Source organism: Lampetra fluviatilis, chromosome 22 (genome assembly GCF_964198595.1).
Source record: "Lampetra fluviatilis chromosome 22, kcLamFluv1.1, whole genome shotgun sequence".
NCBI classification, from domain to species: domain Eukaryota; kingdom Metazoa; phylum Chordata; class Hyperoartia; order Petromyzontiformes; family Petromyzontidae; genus Lampetra; species Lampetra fluviatilis.
In genome coordinates, this window is record NC_136296.1 from 11,893,257 (window position 1) to 11,914,330 (window position 21,074).

Genomic DNA, 21,074 nt, shown 5'->3' on the forward strand with positions numbered 1-21,074 from the left:
GTGTGGGGAGGGTGGGGAGGGGCTGGGTGGAGAGGGGAGGGTGGGGAGGGGAGGGTGGGGAGGGGAGAGGGGAGGGTGGGGAGGGGGTGGGGAGGGGCTGGGTGGGGAGGGTGGGGAGGGGCTGGGTGGGGAGAGGGGAGGGTGGGGAGGGGAGAGGGGAGGGTGGAGAGGGGAGGGTGGGGAGGGGCTGGGTGGGGAGGGGCTGGGTGGGGAGGGAGGGGCTGGGTGGGGGGTGGGAGGGATGGGGCTGGGTGGGGAGGGACTGGTCACCCCGTGGTGCCCTTATAAAGCTCAACGTTTAACCTACTCACGCCGGCTTGTGCCCGCCCTCACAGTCGAGCATATTTGCGGAATACACCACGCCGCCGTTGACCCTGGCCATTGACCGAGCAACCCAACGTTCCTACCAGCTCCCTCCGCAGGACAACGTGTTCATTGAGAGTTTCAGAAGGAGCCAATAACATAATTCGATTTTACAACACGGATAAGGGTCTATTGGCCAATGTTCTTGCCGTCATTGGTCAATGCGGTGGTAGGGGGGGGGGGCTCTGACCAATCACACTGCTTTATTTGCCCGTCACGTGTCTAGCCGTAGCCACACCCCCCTCCACCAGCGCGATTCGGCATCGAGGGTGGCCGGTGCGCAGTGGGAATTTCAGTTCGCGTGTCGCGGCCGCCAAGTTTGTGAATGACGAGACGTCATTTAGTTGCGAGCTGAGAATAAAGATTTGTCGTCCGAAAAGCGTGAATATTATTTAGTATCTCCGTGGGAGTTCAACATTGGGATCGTGTGTCGAGGGTAACGGGGGCGAGGAGCGCCGCGATGGTGTTTTATTTCGTGAGTAACGGTACGTGCGGCCTGCTCGATTAGGCTGTGTCACGCTTATTGGTGTCCAAATCAATACGAAGCTAAATGACTAATAACATAACTTGTAACAGCAGTGTCAATGATGCTAATGACACGGCGATCACGCTGGGGTAGTTTTGTAAAAGATAATTCGGTACAACAGGGCTGTAAATACTAATGGATGACTCGTACTGTAGTACAGTATGTACTGTATTCTAAATGGTACAGTAATTTCAGCATTACAGTGTTGTGTAAGATTGAAGGCAGACGATGCAGAAATAGTCCTAATCGAGGACGGTAGCCCCCATTCGGACGATTTTATTTACATAGATTCGGGGGGCTGAGCGACTCGCTCTTACAATCACCAACATTCGCATCTCATCCACAGTGCTGAGCTTACCAAACACTGCAATTCACACACTCACTCGCACTCACCCTTGGAACATTCCCTGTATGGTTTAACAGAGGCACGGGGTCTGCGGCAGCGAGCATTGGTGACTCTACCGTGCTGATGAGTCTTAATACGGACGAAACTGGTCCACAATTGTGTCTGCATCGCGGCTGCTGACAGTCGATGACATTTGCTCACATTTATTGTGATGGTGACCTAAGTCAATAGGACCACAATGCACTTCTTAAGCCCATGCCAATTGTTGTGTTAGCATATGCACAGAGGCTGTGTGATTTTTTTACACGGCTTTGTGTGTTTGAAGTATTACCCTCCGTAGCAGGGCAGGTAGAGAAGTTCTGCCCGCTAATGTGTGGACTGGAGATAATTTGAAGACATCTCAAAAGTAGTTCTGTGGTAACTGCTTTTGCATGCCATTTTCTAGTAGTAGGATGGGATGCACTGCTTTGCGAGTTCCAAATTGTTGCTTCTTCTCATCACATTGCATCCACAGCACAATCACAATAAGACTGGTCGAAAAATAACTAAGCAAGAAAAGTAATGCGTACATTAATTACCCCATAACTTACCTTTGTTCACAGTTGGCTCGACAACATACACGATCTACGTGGGCAAGGACAAGTACGAGAGTGAGTATCTGTCTGCGGCCATCCCTGTCCGTCCTGAGAGCTGGGTGTCCAAGGAGTGTGATGTCCTCCCGGGGATGTTAAGCTCGTTTCTTTTTTGTGTGCCACCCACCATCATATTCAGATGGTATCGCGAGTTGTGTTCCGGCAAGAGCATTGGAACGCCCGAAAAATTTCAGAGGTGTAATAACTACCAAAGGCAGATGCGTCTACTCGAGACAATGACTCAACAATCCAGAGATGTGGGACCCCTTTTTATGAACCCAGCAACCTTAGTTCAATTCCTACCCACGGCCAACATTGGTCGTGAGTGGAGTCTGAAACGTTCCTGGGCTCCCCCTTACACGAACCCGCACTGACCAGCATGGTAAAGTTTAGTCAACCCCCATAACCAACGCGGGGAAGCCTTCAGCCATCATGTAAACACTCGTTAATTGATCGATAACACCGTATATAGAGGACTGTAGAGCTTGGGCAATCGTTGGATCTGGCTCGCCGCATTGCTGCCGGCCGACTTGTATGGTTCCTCGCACCGCTTGAGTAGTTCTCCCTCTTCGAGACTGAGTGAATAGTGTGCGTGTTACACGTTTACATTATTATAATTGTACTGACAAGGGACTGAAATTGTATTATTTCACGTATTGTATTTTCACATCTTATACAGGTTAATTTACAGTTTCAAATCCTTTTATGCCACAGATGAGGAGCTTATTAAATACGGCTGGCCTGAAGATGTTTGGTAAGAACACATGAAGGTGTTTAACACTCCCATTTTCATCGTAACTTTCTTTTTGTAAAGTCATAAAAATATTTTACCAAACATATCACAGTGCCGTACTTGAAAGTGGCTTTCGGATTCAACAACAAAATGCACACACGCGATTATGGTAACACTACATTTGATGAAGGGTTCCGCTTTTTCACTTGATTTGCCACACCGCAGGTTCCACGTGGACAAGCTGTCTTCAGCACACGTGTATCTACGCCTGCAGAAGGTGAGCTATTTTAAAAAAACTAATTTGAAATGGTTTCCCTCTTAAAAGTAAATTGAATCTATAGCAGAAGGGCATTTGAGGTGCTGCGGGTCCACGTTGCCTGTAGAGGTTAGAGATGAGCCGCAGTGACCGAGCACACAACGGTAAAACATAACGAAAACTAGGGTTAAAATATGATAAGATATTAAAACCAAGAGGCACCATCGTGTTGACCGGCCGGATGTACAAAATCCTATCTTACAAAGTGGGAACCTATTTGCCATATTTTTTAAAGTACATTTTCTAACCACAGGCCCAAAAGCTTAAAAAGGCTCAAAACATCAAGTGGCCAGCAAGTTCAATTCACGTTGCTTGAATTTAACTTGGTTATTATTATAAGAGCTTGGGGAAAAGAGACGCCAATGGGAATTCCAAAGTGGAGCAGTGTTAGAGAAGAAGCAGAGAGAGAAGTGTTGTGACCTGCAGTGTGGTGAGTGGGTGAGTGTGTTAGTGAGAGTGTGACCTGCAGTGTGGTTTGTGGTGGTTGAGCACCCATTGTGGGTGAGACGAAACAGTCTTATAGACCGAGTCCGTAACTGAGGTGGGATATAAATCCACGCTCGTGCATCAAGGCGCCACTGCACTTTGTGAACATTGCTTTGTCCCTTGCTCCCTCGCAGGGTCAGACCATGGATGACATCCCCACGGAAGTGCTCATCGATTGTGCTCAGCTCGTGAAGGCCAACAGCATCCAGGGTGAGTGGCCAATCAAGAGAGCGAGATAATTTAAGGCACCCTAACACTACACGGGGGATGGAGCAGCAGTGGATAGATGTACGTATGTATGTTGAACTTCTTTCGCACCGTACATAGCCAACCGTGCTAATTGGAAGTGTGGGGAAGGACAACTGATCACGGCTCTGGGGATGATGAAAAATGAAATGAATGAACCCGGGTGCTCCGTGGTTGCAGGGAATAAAATGAACAACATCGCCGTGGTCTATACGCCCTGGGGCAACCTGAAGAAGACGGCAGACATGGACGTGGGGCAAGTTGGCTTCCATAAGCAGAAGGAGGTGAGTGCGTGTGTGAGTACGTGGCGCTGTCTATAGTCTGTTAAGGCTATACGGGGGATCTTTGTCTTTGTGGTGCTATCTAAAGGTAGCAGTAGTGTAGCGGTTGGCGCGCTGCACTACGAACCCGGCAACTCCAGTTCGATTCCCGCTCACAGCCAACACCAGTGGCGATTATCTGAATGAGTCCTGGGCCTCCCCTAGTTCGACTCGGCCTCAAATGAGTACCATGTGCGGTGTGTAGTAAAGATCGCCACTGGGGAAACGAAGGTGGTCGGGCGTGATGCTGGCCACCGATGCCCGAGTTTGCCATGGTGGTCTTCATAGGTGCTCGCTAACAGCACTCGCCCCAAAAGTATGTTAAGGCTATATGGGTGAATTTTGTATTAGGTGCTATCTGCAAGCTGTATCATGGGTGATCGCTTGAACGGCAGTTGAGAAACACCAATCAAGACTCATCATTGTGATCCTCATTAACCCTTCTCGGGTTTTCGGTGTCATAATCAGCATTATTGTCATAAGTCATCAATATTATCGTTATTGGCAACAGCCACCAACCCCGTGCCAATGCCGCATTGTTACCCACAATGCACAATGGTCTAGATGATAGTGATGATGACAGTGATGATCTTCTTGCTATTGATGTAAAAGGTCACTATCCAAGTCACTCAACTACTTGATCATCCCTAACTTCGTCTAGTTCACCCAGCCTTCCCACCGCACCTTCAGGCCGTCGTAAGGGACACTCCTCATCAATGTGCACGGCTGTCACATGCGGTAGGGGTGGCGCACGTGCCAACACGGCGCCACGTCAACGTGCCTTCACGCCCATAGCTACGCACAGATTCTGTTGTGCCCGATCCAAGACAATATGGATATCAGGTGCCCATGTACAGGACAATGACGACGACGCTAGCGACGTTGATGATGATGTGTGGCAGGTGAGGACGGTGACCGTGGAGAAGCGCGTGAACGAGATCATGAACCGGCTGAACCGCACGCGGGATGAACGGCTCCCGGACCTGGCGAGCGAGCGCGAGGATAGGGACCGTGAGGAGCGCGGCGAGAAGAAGGCCCAACTCCAGGAGCAGAAGCGCAACGAGAAGGAGGAGACGAGGAGGAAGAGGGAGCAGGAGGAGCTGCGGTACCACAGCTGACACCCTCCCGATAGATTTGCAAGGAATACAAATCGCGCACGTCCATGGATTCCGTAAACCCTTTCAGATTGTCCGATTGACCTCGCTGGAAGTTTTCAGTTGGTAATGATGGTGACGGATGACGGTATTTTCTGAGCCACACAGCAAGGTGGCATCACACGACATGGCGTAGGGCGATGGTGTCGCACACAATTACATCATAGCCTTTTGCTCACGTGGATTATTCCTTTAACCCTAATATTTATAACTAAATTTCCGGCAACTGTTTTTATCAATTTGGTCAAAATTGTGAGTCCCTAATATCGACACAGCTTTTGACAAAAATTGAGTTCATATTGGATTCTCTTTATGACAGTTATCATGCCTCATCTACAGGCAGACGGACATAGCTAACGCAAAATGACTTTCAACCTTCGTTGTAAAACGTTGATAACATACAGCTGTCAATCCACTGCTGGATGCAGACTCCTCCAACCGTGACGGTCATCGGGGTTGTTTGATCATACTTCACCATGCCAGTCAGTGCAGGTTGATGAAGGGGGGCGACCCAGGACCAGTTAGGATATCACGAGCTACTTAAGTTTATCCGTGGCAGGGAATGAAAGGTCGCCAAATAACTCGCAGTGCAGTGTGTGAACCACTGTGCCGCCACTCCACCCAACATTTGTACCACAATGTGGACTTAGGAAGCTTCTATATGCCCCCGCATCTCGAGGCGCTGTACAGGAACTGGGCATGTTGTGTAGAGAGAGGGGCAGTCATAGGCAGGGGAGAAAATACTTGAGCCCAGACTTGAACGTGACAGGAAGTCAACAGCATGGATTGATGGGGTAAGTAATATTTGTGGTTATTGCTGTACAGCACCTGTTGTTGACACGCCGCTGATTGTTTTTTTTAGGAGCTATTCGGCACTCATGAAAGAAGAGAACATGACCTCAAACCAGGTAACGAACCGTTCTGTGATGAGAGCAAGTGCAGGCATCAACTGCGACGCCAGTCGTGCTATTGTATTGCAAGTTGAGCCATACCCCTATTACCTAAATCACCTGGAATGCGGGTCTTGAAGACGCAAACATGGTGTGCGAGATCATCTTCTTGGCCGAAATGCTCACTTCGATTTCACTGGTTTATTATCGCTTAGTTTTAGGTATCGCTTTCAGCAGTTTTCTTGATTATTCTATCGAGTATTTCGGTCATAGTAACACGAATTTTTACTTTAAATAACATTTTTATTTATTTTTGGGCATCTTTACAAGAGTTATTGTGACCGCTCTCTGAAACAGATAAACGTAAGGACAGCCGCCAATGTGTCGTGCTTTCAACACGATTTGGAACTCTTTGAAAAAGAGTGCATTTGTGAATGGTATTGCAGGGGAGATGAATATATTGTACCATTATTTACCCTAAAAAAGCTGAATATTTTGCAAAGCAGCATGGAGAGGTGGAACGCAAATGATTTGGGGAACATGATGCAAGTTTAGACGCATCATATCGGCCGTCGAAAGAGCGGCCTTGGCTAGGCCACATCGCGAGAAGGGATGATAGGCCAGTGGTCGAGACTAACCAGAGGAGCAAACATGCGAGACGGGACGTCCACCACAGAGATGGAGCGATGAAATCGGCTTGTTCGCTGGTGCCAGGTGGATCGTGGCTGGTTAGTGGGCATGACAAGGTGGACAGCATTGAAGCATGGGGCCTGGAGTTTGAGCCCTGGTGCTGAGTGAGTGAGGCAGGGTTGATGTTTTTGTTTCTCTTTCTGTCCAGGATGGAAACGACTCTGACGAGTTCATGTGACTTCCAGGAGTGCTGCAACCGGGAGCGTGTGGGACATTATCGGGAAGGAGGGTTAGCGCACGCGCTTGCCTGCCTCACGGTGACACTGCGGTTTACTCGTGTGGTGGAAAGGGCTCAGCATCTGGGGCACCCGTGGGGGGTGAATTGTTCACTACCTCGCCATGTATGCAGGAGGTTTTGGGTTCAGTCTTGACCCTGACACCTGTATATTTGGAGTTTGCATGTACTCCCCGTGATCGCGTGGTTTTTCTCCTGGTCCTCCGGTTTTTCCCTCCACTTTTAGAAACATGCGTTTTAGAGGATTTGACTTTCACAAATTTCCGCACGAGAAGCCAGTTGGGCAAACATTTGCCGCTAGGTCAGGTTTGAAATGAGCTATATAACTCGGTGGGCCTTACCTGGTAATTTTTTTTGTTAATAGTTTCATCTGAACTCAAAAAATATTTCCTGACCCAGCACGCCACATCCAGGGTACCTCGCACTCCGGCTGTGGCTGCTACTAGTCACGTGCCTACTCCAGTTTACCAGCGAGCTGGACAATATCACGTGATAATTTAAACCCTTGCTGTCGGTGACGTTTCGCACGCGTTGATCTAACAGCATATGCCAGTGATATCGCTGGATTACCATAATCATGTGCTTGACGATAACTGTGAAGCATTTTTGCTTGTTATTAAAGCCTCAACGTTGAGTCGTAACTCCGTTGGACACCCTGCCTAGGAATATATCCATACGAGCCATTTGTTTTTGGGATTGCATTTTCATTCACGACCTTCCTAGCATTGAACCATTTTACCCCCTCTTTACCATTGAACTAATTCACCCCCTTGTTTTGTACGTGTATCAGCATGACAGAAACACATTCTGACACTTCCATTGATGTGCCAAACAAGGTTAGTGCTGTCGTACTTAGGGCTTATATTTCATTCCGGGTTTGTCCAGGTCGGCGAGCTGGAAAATATATTCTGCACTTGGCACAGCATGCCCAGTATACGTGTGGCTGGGGCTAGTCAACGTTGCCAGCTGGTCTACCAATGACCCGGAAACGTTCGTTGTGAGAGGCACGCTCGTAGAACTTCGCCAAGCGTGCCCATCGAATTCCCGAAGCTGCTCGCATGAAGTCTGCACTGCTTTGGCAAGCCTATGGGGTGTTTTTTTTACATTTTATATTTTGTTATGTTGCCCACCCTGTTGCAGCATCATGTAATGAGATAAATAATCCACGTGGAACTCTCGTAGAGCGGTACAAACCGGAGTGTTTGGTCGACAGCCTGCGGAAGGGGATACCGCAGAGCTACCTCGGAGAATCCTTCAAGTGGCCTGTGGTGCACACACTAGGAGACTGCATCGTCCAGCCTGCCCAGCTGCAGACAAATGTTCTTTGCATGGCACTCAAACTGATATTTTGAATCTCGCGCCTGGTATTTAGCCAAAATAAGGGCATAATCAAGTGGGTCCCATTTTATACTCAGACCACAGGAAACTGGCCGTCAGATGCCAAATGTGCTTTTTGGAAACATTTCCGTGTTTAAATGAGATGTATTTAAAGCGACATTCATGCGGTAATGTACAATCGTTACATCGTTTTGGGTATTTTTTTTTTACACGTTGAGATAGATTTTCAAGTTGGTGATTTACTGGGCTGCTTTCTGTTTGGCCTTCTCTTCTCGCGTGCATGTTTATGTTCGACGCGATCAGAGATAATTTTTACCCGTCGGCTTGGGATTTGGACGAACACTTGTCAAAGAGAGGAAAATGCCTTAATTGCCGGATCGTTGGTCAGTGTGCACAAACTTGAAGTTAATCAATAAAATCAAACGTGAATTGCAGGTCTTCGTAATTTGGATTTCCTGAATAAAAGCCATCGTGCATGTTCGTGAGCCTTGTGCCCATTATCTGCGTCAGCGGTGGGGCACATTTGCCTTCCCAGGGACCAAATAGGGCTTCTCAATACCTGTGGTAACGGGCCACCTTTTCACAAAGACACACACAGTTACTTCTGCCGCTTCAATAGGCCCCTAGCAGTGATACACACTCAGACTTTAATCTTTTCAGCTCGGCTAGGCCGCCTTGTACGGTTGGCAATGTACGGTGCAAAAGAAGTTCACCACCCCGTATAGCTGTTAGCAGACTTTTGGGGCAAGTGCTGTTAGAGCGAGAATCTATGAAGGCTGACGCGCCACGAGAGGGGGGGCGGTGGCCAACACAACGCCGTGTTTGTCTCCCGAGTGGCGATGTTTACACACCGTACCAGGTACTCATTTTCGCCCTAGGGGAGGCCCAGGACCGTTTCAGATAATCATTACTGCTGTTGGTGGCCGTGAGCGGGAATCGAAACTCGGGTGGCCAGGTTCGTCGGCGCGCTGTGCTAAGTGCTGCACCACCGCTCCCCCACGACACACACACGTGTAACACGTGTTACACGTATTACACGTGTGACACGTGTAAGACGTATCACACGTGTCGCCCATCCCCAACTTACACCAACCAACCACTCCAGTGCAGTCCGCGAGCAGTAAAACGGGGGTTCGGGGAGACGCGGTGAGAAGCTGTGCCCAAGCGGCTTAACCCACGTGGCTCGAGGGGGCTACGCGAGCGACGAGCCGGAGCCGGACCCCGGCGAGGCTGACCCCGGCGAGGCTGACCCCGGCGAGGCTGACCCCGGCGAGGCTGACCCCGGCGAGGCTGACCCCGGCGAGGCTGACCCCGGCGAGGCTGACCCCGGCGAGGCTGACCCCGGCGAGGCTGACCCCAACGAGCCTGACCCCGGCGAGGCTGACCCCGGCGAGGCTGACCCCGGCGAGGCTGACCCCGACGAGCCTGACCCCGGCGGGCCGTACAGCAGCAAGCACGCCGCGTCGCCACCACCTCCTCCTCGTCCGGCGCGCAGCGACAGGACCTCTTCGGAGGTCACCCTCGTCACAATCTCGTCGTCGCATTTCCACCAGTGGCCTGGTGGCAGACGGGGAAACACGTTGGGGTATACAGGAGGTCGTGGGTTTGATCCCAACCCTGACGCCTGCTGTATATCTGGAGTTTGCATGTTCTCCCCGGGGTTTCCCTCCACATTTATAATCAACATGCATTTAGGGTATTTGGCCGCTATAAATTGCATTTTTGATAGCCAGGTCGCTTCTGAAAAAAAGCCATATAGCTCAGTGGGCCTTACCTGGTAAAACTAAAATAGTTTAGCTTAGACTCGCCAACCTTGATAAACCAGTTTAGCAGTGGGAGGAAGTTGCTGAAACTCGGATTCAAACCCAGACTTCCTCACCTGCACAGAATAGAGTCCCCCCCACCCCCCACTTCCCCCCCCACTTCCCCCCCCCACTTCCCCCACCCCACTTCCCCCACCGCCTTTCCCCCACCCCACTTCCCCCATCCCCCTTCCCCCGTTTACCTGCATCCCAGTGCAGCCAGGACACATAATGTCCACCCCCATCCTCCTCCCAACGGGGCCTCGTCCACGATACGACCGCGCGGAGGTCGTAGCAGCCGCTGTTGTTGGAGCCCACGTCTGAAAATTGGAACGGAAAACATTCGCTATAATAATAATAACACGAAGTAGGTCGTTTCCGCATACAAATATTACGATGATTGTTTTTTTTTCGTGCCAGGCCATGCACACTAATGATTTGGCCAAATTTGTGTGGCAAGACCGTCAACCACCCGACACAGCCAGGTGTTATTGTTTCAGCTCGCTCACTTGGTGAGTTGAAGAACAATTCTCACAACAACAACATGTGGCGATTAGATATACAGCGTGTCACTCACCGTCATCAAAGGAGCACTCGGATCCATCGTAATCCTCATCGTCGTCGTTCGAGGCCGTGCTGCCCCAGGAGCTGTCCTGAAGGAATCCACGGAGCGAAACGAGAATTTAGTAAAGAGCAAGGACACGCGCTTTATATTCAAATACTTTCCGTGTCGCCCCACTTTGTACATCTAATGTCTGTATCCAGATTCATACAACTCTTCTGGTCGCCTTGATGTCATATGCTCTCCTTTCCGAATCATAATCGGTTCACTTTTGGGTGAGGCCACATCACGATCCGGCCAAAGTTCTGTCGTCAGACCCCTCCACCACCCGACCTAGGCCAACAAATGACATTGTCACGTGGTGATAGTTACAGCACCTGCTCGCCGGGCTTGCGGCGTCTGCATTCCATCTCCTGGAGGCGCCTCCTGCCAGGCCCCAGCCGCTCGCGTAACGCCGGGCCGCAGAGCTGCAGTGCGTCCAACCTCAGTGGGAAGGCTGCCTCCTGCAAAACAGAAAACACCCCCACCGCAACCCGCACCCCGGGAGATCGAGACAAGCAAATTATTTCAGGGCGGCGATGTTGGTCCACCCTCGCAGAGGTTCACACTTCCATTCTGGCAGGCCGCCCTGGTAAATTATAAACAACAACAAAACCCCTACCGCTCACAGACGACATTAAAGATCCCGTGACGTCAATCGAATTGACCCGGTCATCGTGTGCCGGAGTCACGGTCCAACCGATGCCAATTTCGAAAAACGACACCGCTAAATCACTCGATTTGAGAACGCACGAATTAGCGATCATCCCCCCCCCTCGCCCCCCCCCCCGCCCCCGACTGCGAAACGTCAGTTAGACCCGAACGGATTCTTCGTGGCGACGGGGAGACACCGAGAGCACGGTCGGGATCATAACGTTGGGGGTGGGGTGGACAGGGCAACAAGAAAACTCTCAACACTCGCTGCACATCCCGGGGGCGGGGGTCGGCACGGCCAAGAGATGTCTGGGACTCACACCTGGAGGTCAGCGTCGTCGCCTGGGGGCCGAGACACGTGGACGCCCAGGTACGCGGGCAGGCGGACCACCCCGGCCTGTGGGTCAGAGGGCACGGTGGTCAGACGGAGGCGGATCTAGAAACCTCCCAGGGGGGTGGTGGTACCAAAATGTCAAGCTTTTAATAGAGGGCTCCTACATTTACATCACTAAAACTTGCAATGTGTTTCTCTGATAAATATCAATAAACTACACATTTTAGGGATATTGCGGCAGAATAAAGTGGTAGTGCCTTACGCCGACAGTTACTACTCCAAGCCGGCATAGCAGCATTTTGGAGAATATCGAATGAGAAATTCAGCGATTACTACACGCTGACAAAACCAGGACCTCCAGTTTCAGGGAAGACTTTTATAGACGTTCCAGGACGGCTTCCTGCCACAACAAGAGGATCGATCCCGGGGAAACCAGGACAGGTGGAAACCCTGCCCCTCACCCACCACGTGGCAACCCTGCCGCTCACCCACCACGTGGCAACCCTGCCGCTCACCCACCACGTGGCAACCCTGCCCCTCACCCACCACGTGGCAACCCTGCCGCTCACCCACCACGTGGCAACCCTGCCGCTCACACACCACGTGGCAACCCTGCCGCTCACACACCACGTGGCAACCCTGCCGCTCACACACCACGTGGCAACCCTGCCGCTCACCCACCACGTGGCAACCCTGCCCCTCACCCACCATGTGGCAACCCTGCCGCTCACCTACCACGTGGCAACCCTGCCGCTCACACACCACGTGGCAACCCTGACACTCACACACCAGGTGGCAACCCTGCCGCTCACCTACCAGCGCCAGGCGAGCCGAGAAGTCCAGCGCGGAGCCCGAGTCGCTCGTCGCACAGCGGAGCTCGATGAGAGACACGCGGGTCTCCCCCGTCTCCTGGGTCTCTCCATTGTGATGGCTCACTCCCTTTCTCGTGGTCTCTTTGACTTCGTGTGTCGTTCCATTCTCTGGGACTTCCTTATTTCCCTGCGTCTCTCTCTTTCTCTGGGTCTCCGCGGTCTCTCCATTGCCCCGGGTCTCTCCACTCTCTCTGCTCTTTCCATTCTCCAGCGAATGCTGCGTCCTACCGAGGTCACGGTCAAGGGTTGTGAACGGCACCGACTGTCCCATCAGTGAGTGCGATGGCACGCGACTGCAGCCCACGGCAAATGGTGGTGATCGCGATGCGGGTGACGAAAGGATACTTCTTCTTGTCCACCTTCACCCCGAAGAACTGCTCGACGAAGTTCAACTTTCCATCTCCGTCCACCCAGACTTCCTGCGCGCAGTGAAAGATCGCGTGCCTCCAGTCAGCACTCGACGCGTGCACGTTTATTGAGATAGCGAGATACAGAGAGAGATACAGATAGAGAGATAGGCAGAGAGTGACACAGAGAGATACATGGAAAGATAGAGAAAGAGAGACAACACAGACCAGAGGTGGGACAAAGTCATTGTTATGCAAGTCCAAGTCGAGTCGCAAGTCATCAAATTCATGACTCGAGTCTGACTCGAGTCCAAGTCACATGACTCGAGTCCACACCTCTGACACAGACAGACATACATACAGAGAGACACACACAGATGGAGACAGACACTGAAAAACAGATGCGTGAAAGAGGCAGAGAGACAAATAGAGAGACACAAGGAGACACACAAAGACGTGGAGAGTATACAGAGAGACAGACAGAGAGACAGGCGAATATGGAGAATCGATGGTTGCGCATTCAAGAAGGAGCAGCAGCACAACATCGCTACTGGGCGTGTCATCACGTCTCGAGAGTCCGAATTTGAGAAGTGGGCCTCAACAATCTCTCCCCTCCCTGCCGCCTTCAGCTTCTCCGACTTCCTCTGGCAGCGATCGCCGCGAAGGTGACAGGGGCCAGGTTGGATTCCTCACCGGGTCGGCCCAGGCCGGATCTTCGACCTGCAGCGTCTCCCGCAGCAGCCGCAGCACTCGTGTCCAGCACTCGGCAACGTCCTGAGAGAGGGCGTGGTGGCAGGGGTGGGAGGGGTGGGAATGATCGAAGGGATGAAAATTATTGGAGGGATGCGAGGTAGTGCAGGGATGGGAATGGCTGGAAGGATTAGAAGATGGGAGGGATGGGAATGATTGAAGGGATGAAAATTATTGGAGGGATGCGAGGTAGTGGATGGACGAGAGAGGTGGGAGGGATTGGAATGGTTGGAGTGATGGAAGAGTTGGAGAAATGTTAGAGTTGGGAGGGCTTGGGAGAGATGTATTTATCATCATTAATGCAGCCATGCAAAAAGACAAAGATCCCCCGTCTAGCTTCACCAGACTGTTGGGGAAAGTGATGTAAGCGTGTCCCTATGAAGCCCGGCATGGGGTGAGTGGCTAGCAACGCACGCCCGGCCGGCCGCCTCTGCCTCCCTAGTGGCGACATCTACCCACCGCACCAGGTACTACTCCCTTGAGGCTCACCCAACAACAACAACAACCGCCATTCGCCACTAAGTGGCGGTGACGTCACCACGACGCTTGTGCCAGGCCATGTGCACCTTGAGGCCACGTGAAGTGTCGAACGCCCGCTGGCAGGAGGAGGTCACGGGGCAGACCCAGCAGGTGCCACGGGTCGACTGACCGAGATGACTGGCTGATGCACCACCTGTGCCCCCTACTGCTCACCCACCCACACTGCCACCCGCACCGATGCGCACAATCCCACGGGCACCTGCTGCAGGTGAAGGCCGTCGTGCCCCGTGCGCGCGAAGTCGGGCGCGGCGCGGTGCAGGGCCTTCCAGAGCGCGACGGGCGGCAGGGTCGGCGTGGGTCGCCCCTCGGCGGGGGAGCGGGGATGGACCGCATCGGCCGGGTCGTCGGAGTCGGCGAGGGCGGCGTAGGGCCCCCGGGCATCTCCCCGCGTCATCATGCGGTGCAGCTCCTGGGCCAGGCGAGACGAGGACGACGAGGAGGAGGAGGAGGTGTCCATCGAGACGGTGGCGCGGGCCATCGAGTCGAAGAGGTCGCGTAGCGCTGCTCGAGTGCGTCATGGAGAGAGAGAGAGGGGGGCACTTAGGAGACACACAAAGACAAAGGTCCCCCGTCTAGCTTTAGCTATACGCACTTGACGTTGACCAATTTCTCTTGTAGGCCCACCCACCACCCCCACGTTCCATTCCCTGGTTACCACACTCAGATAAGCCCCTCACCCCTTAACTTGTATTTAAGGGCTGGTCTTTTGGAATCTTTCCTCACTTGATGCAGTAATTTTAGCTGTGACGGTCCCACCTGATGACGGAGACTTGTGTTGCCTCCGAAACGTCGTGATTTATTATTTTAGTTTATTTCTATTATTACTTTTAGTAATAATAAAAAATTACCTACGTGACTTTACCGAAAAAACTAAGAGTATGAATTCTTGCAGTGACGAAAGCTTCAAATCTAGAACTTTAGCATACTGTTTGGGGCAAGTGCTGTTCGCGAGCACCTATGAAGGCTGCCACGGAACACGAGGAGGTGGGTGGCCAGCACCACGCCCGGCCACCTTTGTTTACACTCTGCACCAGGTACTCATTTGAGGCTGAGTCGACCTGTCGACTCTCGTGAATGCCCAGGACCGGCTCAGATATTCGCCACCGATGCTGTCGGTTTTGGCGCGCAGTGCGCTAACCACTGCGCCACCGCTCCCCGCTGACCGAGTGGAGTTCACCACCCTCTGACCTGCAGTGAAGGCCCCGGCAGCCTCTGTCCCCCCTCGCTCTGTCCGACGTTCCGTGAACCTGCAAAAGCCACGGGAATATATTCACATCTCACGGCCCATCTTGTTGCTGCAGAGGGTTCACGGTTCGAAGCCAGCAGGCCGCCCTGGTTAATACCGCGGTGTGCGTTAACCGTAGGCCATTGTGTGCCGGGATCGTAGTTCCAAATTTGGTTCCAAAAAGTTAGAAATTTTACACCGCAAAGTATTCAAAGGGGATTATACATGAAAGCAAACATTGCCCCTCTGCTGCAAACTAAATCTGGCAGGGCCCTCCTGCAAAATAATCACGAGACTCAGTGAGGCTTTCGTGGCTACACAAGCGAAATGATAATAATAATGATGATCTAGGACGATGCAGGGGAGGTATTTACCGTAACGATGTTTCACACCGCAGTGTCCCACCGGCTCCTAGTGAGCGCATCGCCACTGCGTGAGTGCACGTGGAGAGTCCCCCACGTCGCCTCGGAGTGCACCTAGCCTGGTACGAGCGCTGCGGTAACGTCACCACCGCCACTTAGTGGCTGTTTGTTCTTGTGCGCGCATCTCACGGCTGCCGAGGTGAGTGCCGCCGCTCACCAGATGAGAACCACCGCTCACGCGGTGAATACTGCGCTCACCAGGTGAGGACCCGTGGCTCACCAGGTGAGGACCCGTGGCTCACCAGGTGAGGACCCATGTCTCACCAGGTGAGGACCCGTGTCTCACCAGGTGAGGACCCGTGGCTCACCAGGTGAGGACCCGTGTCTCACCAGGTGAGGACCCGTTGCTCACCAGGTGAGGACCCATCGCTCACCAGGTGAGTGCCCGTGTCTCACCAGGTGAGGGCCCGTGTCTCACCAGGTGAGTGCCCGTGTCTCACCAGGTGAGGACCCGTGTCTCACCAGGTGAGGACCCGTGGCTCACCAGGTGAGGACCCGTGTCTCACCAGGTGAGGACCCGTGGCTCACCAGGTGAGTGCCCGTGGCTCACCAGGTGAGGACCCGTGTCTCACCAGGTGAGTGCCCGTGTCTCACCAGGTGAGGACCCGTGGCTCACCAGGTGAGGACCCGTGGCTCACCAGGTGAGGACCCGTGTCTCACCAAGTGAGGACCCGTGGCTCACCAGGTGAGGACCCGTGGCTCACCAGGTGAGTGCCCGTGTCTCACCAGGTGAGGACCCGTGTCTCACCAGGTGAGGACCCGTGGCTCACCAGGTGAGTGCCCGTGTCTCACCAGGTGAGGACCCGTGGTTCACCAGGTGAGGACCCGTGGCTCACCAGGTGAGGACCCGTGTCTCACCAGGTGAGTGCCCGTGGCTCACCAGGTGAGGACCCGTGGCTCACCAGGTGAGTGCCCGTGGCTCACCAGGTGAGTGCCCGTGTCTCACCAGGTGAGTGCCCGTGTCTCACCAGGTGAGGACCCGTGTCTCACCAGGTGAGGACCCGTGTCTCACCAGGTGAGGACCCGTCGCTCACGAGGTGAGGACCCGTGGCTCACCCGGCGAGTGCCGCTCGGAGCTCGGGGATGCTGCCCAGGCACTGCACGACGGCGCTAAGGTGGCAGCTCCTCCCCAGGTTCAGCAGCCCCACGGGTGGCGCCAGCTGACGGAAGCGCACATTCACCACCATCACCATCACCACCATCATCACCACCATCACCACCATCACCACCAACATCACCACCACCATCACCACCATCACCACCATCACCACCACCATCACCACCATCACCACCACCATCACCACCATCACCATCACCACCACCATCACCACCATCACCACCATCACCACCAGTATCACCACCATCACCACCATCACCATCACCACCATCACCACCATCCACCACCACCATCACCCCCAGCAGCATCAGAGCCGTGGGCAATCCACTGCTGGATGAGCCTCGCCAATGCGCCGCTGCCGCAGCCGCCGTCTTTCGCGAATCCTGCGACGCAAAATCCCACCCAGCGCCTTGCGCGCGAGACGAGTTCATTGCTCCATCTCCGCGGTGGAGGTCCTCTTTCGGACTGCGTTCCGTTCCACTTTGGGATCGGGGTGGAGGGGAGCGGTGGGGGAATCTCGCAGGGAAGGTGACGTAATCACACACGGCTCGTGAATCTCAACGAGTTTCCCCACCGTCAAGGGAGCAGATGTGCGCAGGAGTTGTGTTCTCTCACTTGTGCACGTACGTTGAACTTCGTTCGCACCGTACGTAGCCAACCGTGCCAATCGGAGGTGCGCTCACTCCGTGAGTGGCGCAGTCAAGTTTCAAGTTTCAAGTTCATTTATTAGGTATAGCCCTGTGAGCCATTCGGCTCTTGAATCGGGTGCAACCGCAACAAACAAAAAACAAAAACATGAACAAGAAACATCTTAAAGTGAATATGTGACTGAGTGCAAACAGAAAATCCAAGAAAAGACAGTAAAATATTGCAGAAAAAGCACCGTACACAAAAATGTGCAAAAATCCCAGTGGGATGCAAGTCAAACAACAACAACAACAACCACAAGACAACTTAGATTAAGGCCATCAGTCTAACCCTGTACTACAACAAACAAACATGGCCAAACCAAAAAACTTTTCGAAAATCACCAAAATAAAGCCATAAAAGCAATGAAACAGTGATCATAGGAACTGTGACCGAGTGAGCGGCGGTGTGCTCACCTGGTGAGCGGCGATGCGTTCACCTGGTGAGCGGCGATGCGCTCACCTGGTGAGCGGCCGTGTGCTCACCTGGCGCATTGTCTGCCAGTCTATGGGGCGACAGAGGTGCGTTGGTGTTGGGGTCACTGCCGGGTCTCACCGCAGACGGGAGGTGCCCTCCTCGAGACACGTCCTCCGCAAACAGGGGCCGATCCGGTGGCACCAGGGGCAGCTCGTCCGTCGTGCCAACGAGCAGCACCGTCACACCCTGGGCACAGCGACAAAGATCGCCCGTAAAGCCTTCACGGACTGTTGGGGCAAGTGTTGTTAGCGAGTGGCGTCTATGGAGGCCGCCACGGCACACGAGGGGGTGGGTGGCCAGCACCACGCCCGGTCGGCTTCGTCGTCTCCAATGCTGATGTTTACACACCGCACCTCGGGGGAGGTCCAGGACCGGTTCAGATAATCCGTCACTGGTGTTGGCTGTGAGCGGGAATCGAACTCGGAACGCCGGGTTCGTAGCGCGGTGCGCTAATCGTTCCACCACCACTCCCCACACACCCTGAGAACACGCACACGGGTTTCAGATCTGCGTGTGTGTGTTTGGAACAGCGAATGGCTCGCAATCAGAAGCGAGCGAGATCAACTCCTGGTTTGGGTGGTGGGAGGGGGTGACTCAGCCTATCAAATATATTAGGTCGATAAAATAGTACCACTTAGTAGGGAAGTCAACAGTGGTTATAGTATGTATATCATTGTCCTCGTCATGGGAACATGGAATCACCACCACTATAAACGGGAGATAAGTACCAATGCCTCAATGATCATTTCAACAGGAAATGGCTTTGACACTGGATGGTGGTGGCAAGATATGGTGAATAACGGAGGACAATGGAGGGGAGGCCTTTGGCCCAGCAGTGGGAGGTCATTGGCTAAGAAAGAGCGAGTTGATCCTGAGAACCGAGTCTTACCGAGATGTTAACTACCTCGCCTGGTATGCAGGCGAGGTAGTTCGATCCCAACCCATACGCCTGCTGCTGTATATTTGGAGTTTGCGTGTCTCTCTCCCCGTGGTCGCGTGGATTTTTCTCTGTTCCCTCTACGTCTACAAAACAACGCGTTTAGAGGGTTTGGCTGCTATACATTTCCACACGATCAGCCACTTCATTGGGTTATCGTTTGTGGACAAGTCACGTGTGAAGAGGAGCTGTGTAAATCAGCGGGTCTTACCTGGTAAAATAAAAACAATTGGTTTTGTTTTAATCGTTTAGACTCGACCGAGACTCCAAGTGAGAGAGCGTGCGTGATGGTGACGTGCTAGGGTTGTGATGGGGCCACGTGGACTCACGTCTCTGAGCTTCAATATGCCCCAGCTGTGGTCCTAAAGGAAGACAGCATCAGCTTCAGTCAGGAGGGGGTACAAACACGAATGCCATCATCACCAGCAGTCATCATTAATCCACTGCTGGATGAAGGCCTCCCCATCTCTCATGGCCCTGCAAAACAATAATCTATCGAATAATCTATGAATGTTCTTCGATATTATCTTTTCAAACTTATGCTCAGGTTGCACTTACAAACAAGGGCTACTTCTTGCTAAAACATGGTTTTTCATCTCAGCTGGTGGTATAATTGGAAGATCATTTTCATACTCAGAGTAATGTATCGAACGATCCTTCTCCGTAATTCCGTTTCGAGAACCAAGACTGGTGCAGGGATCAGCTTTGTAGGCGAACATCGGCAAAGATCTTCCCCATCCACACTCGGTTCCACCACAGCTTCGTCTGTAGGTCTACGAGTCGACATGGAAGTCACAGGCGACCAAAGGTAAGGCGTGGAGACGATCGACTCGACACACAGTTTGAGGACCCGGTCTCATCACAGCTGGGCGGCTAAAAACCCCGGATTCAATCTGAGCTACCCAGCCATATTTCTACCCGAGTAAAAAAACAATATGCTGTCTATATAATACTAAGAAAATAAAACACAAGAAACATAACGCTGAAAAATCATTCTTCTTCTTTCGTATGGCTGATTTCACATTCACGTGGTCAAACCCGGATAACCGCGTAAGGAGCAGCGGAATGAATCGCTGCGATGTCTCCATCGTGTTTGTGGATCGGGGCATTGCGTCGTTCTAAGTCTGTTCTGGATGGCCGCAATCGCACCACTACTACCGGAGAGTTGTATTTATTTATTTTCCATTTGTGCATTAGGTATCATCCGCATCTACTGCCATGGTTTGTGCGGATGCCCCTAACGTTGTTGCCTCCCCTGAGATCCCACGTGCCTCCCCCCCCACACACACAAGGTCACTCCCCACCCCTCACCACACCTTGAGCTGTGTGCCCAGCAGCACCACTCTCTGTCGCTCGGGGCGCACGCCGGTGAGGGAGAAGAGGCGAGACTTGAACGCAAGCGGCGGGCGGCTCGAGTCGAGCTCCGTGACGCAGTGGAGTTGGCGGCCCCACTTGACCCGCACTGAGTGGACGCCACGGGGCCCAGGGGCCAAACAGCATCATCATCATCATCAGCAGCATCATCATCCTCATCAGCAGCATCATCCTCCTCATCAGCAGCATCATCCTCATCAGCAGCATCATCATCATCAGCAGCATCATCATCCTCATCAGCAGCATCATCATCCTCATCAGCAGCATCATCATCATAAGCAGCATCGTTATCATCATCGGAAGCAGATGTATAATCATCAGCGGTGTCGACATCGGAATTATCATCACGACCGCCATCAGCGTGATTACCATGACCTACACGATAATCTTTGTGATTACTCTGATCCGCGTTTATGTTTGGGTTAGGCTACGTGATGGTAGTTTTGTGCCACAATTCGTGTCATTACCCCTCCACCACCCGACGAGATTGTCACGTTGACAAATACAGTCCGTTATCAGTGACACGTGGCTGATGTATTGACCACATTGTGACCGACAAATCTTCTCCGGCGCACCGGTGACTGAAAGGCTTTTCACGACCGAATTCCATCGACGTCGACGTTCCACGGACGTTGACCTCAAACTGCTCTGAGCTCCATG

The 21,074-nt window shown here is 52.7% G+C and overlaps 2 protein-coding genes and 1 long non-coding RNA gene across 6 annotated transcripts in view; 2 read left to right on the forward strand and 1 right to left on the reverse strand.

Moving 5' to 3' along the window:
- Window positions 1–21,074, forward strand: part of CLU (clusterin) — a 184,685-nt gene that overhangs the window by 69,401 nt on the left and 94,210 nt on the right. The gene's annotated exons all lie outside the window — the stretch shown is intronic.
- CCDC25 (coiled-coil domain containing 25) lies at window positions 623–8,755 on the forward strand. 4 transcript variants are annotated; one of them, XM_078866478.1, is made up of 9 exons: window positions 623–848; window positions 1,838–1,885; window positions 2,582–2,621; window positions 2,826–2,877; window positions 3,537–3,612; window positions 3,829–3,932; window positions 4,871–5,073; window positions 5,985–6,030; window positions 6,851–8,755. In XM_078866478.1, exons 1-9 carry the CDS (start codon window positions 824–826, stop codon window positions 6,878–6,880), a joined length of 624 nt encoding a protein of 207 aa, XP_078722604.1. In that variant the 5' UTR covers window positions 623–823; the 3' UTR covers window positions 6,881–8,755. The 4 variants fall into 4 exon arrangements, with proteins under 4 accessions (XP_078722604.1, XP_078722606.1, XP_078722605.1 ...); XM_078866480.1 differs by having other exon boundaries at window positions 623–838; window positions 2,582–2,637; XM_078866479.1 differs by having other exon boundaries at window positions 623–838.
- Window positions 15,382–18,274, reverse strand: LOC144938632 (uncharacterized). The gene is made up of 3 exons (XR_013637864.1): window positions 18,182–18,274; window positions 16,879–16,982; window positions 15,382–15,422 (listed from the first exon to the last, which is right to left on the reverse strand). It is a non-coding gene; the product is annotated as an uncharacterized LOC144938632 (long non-coding RNA).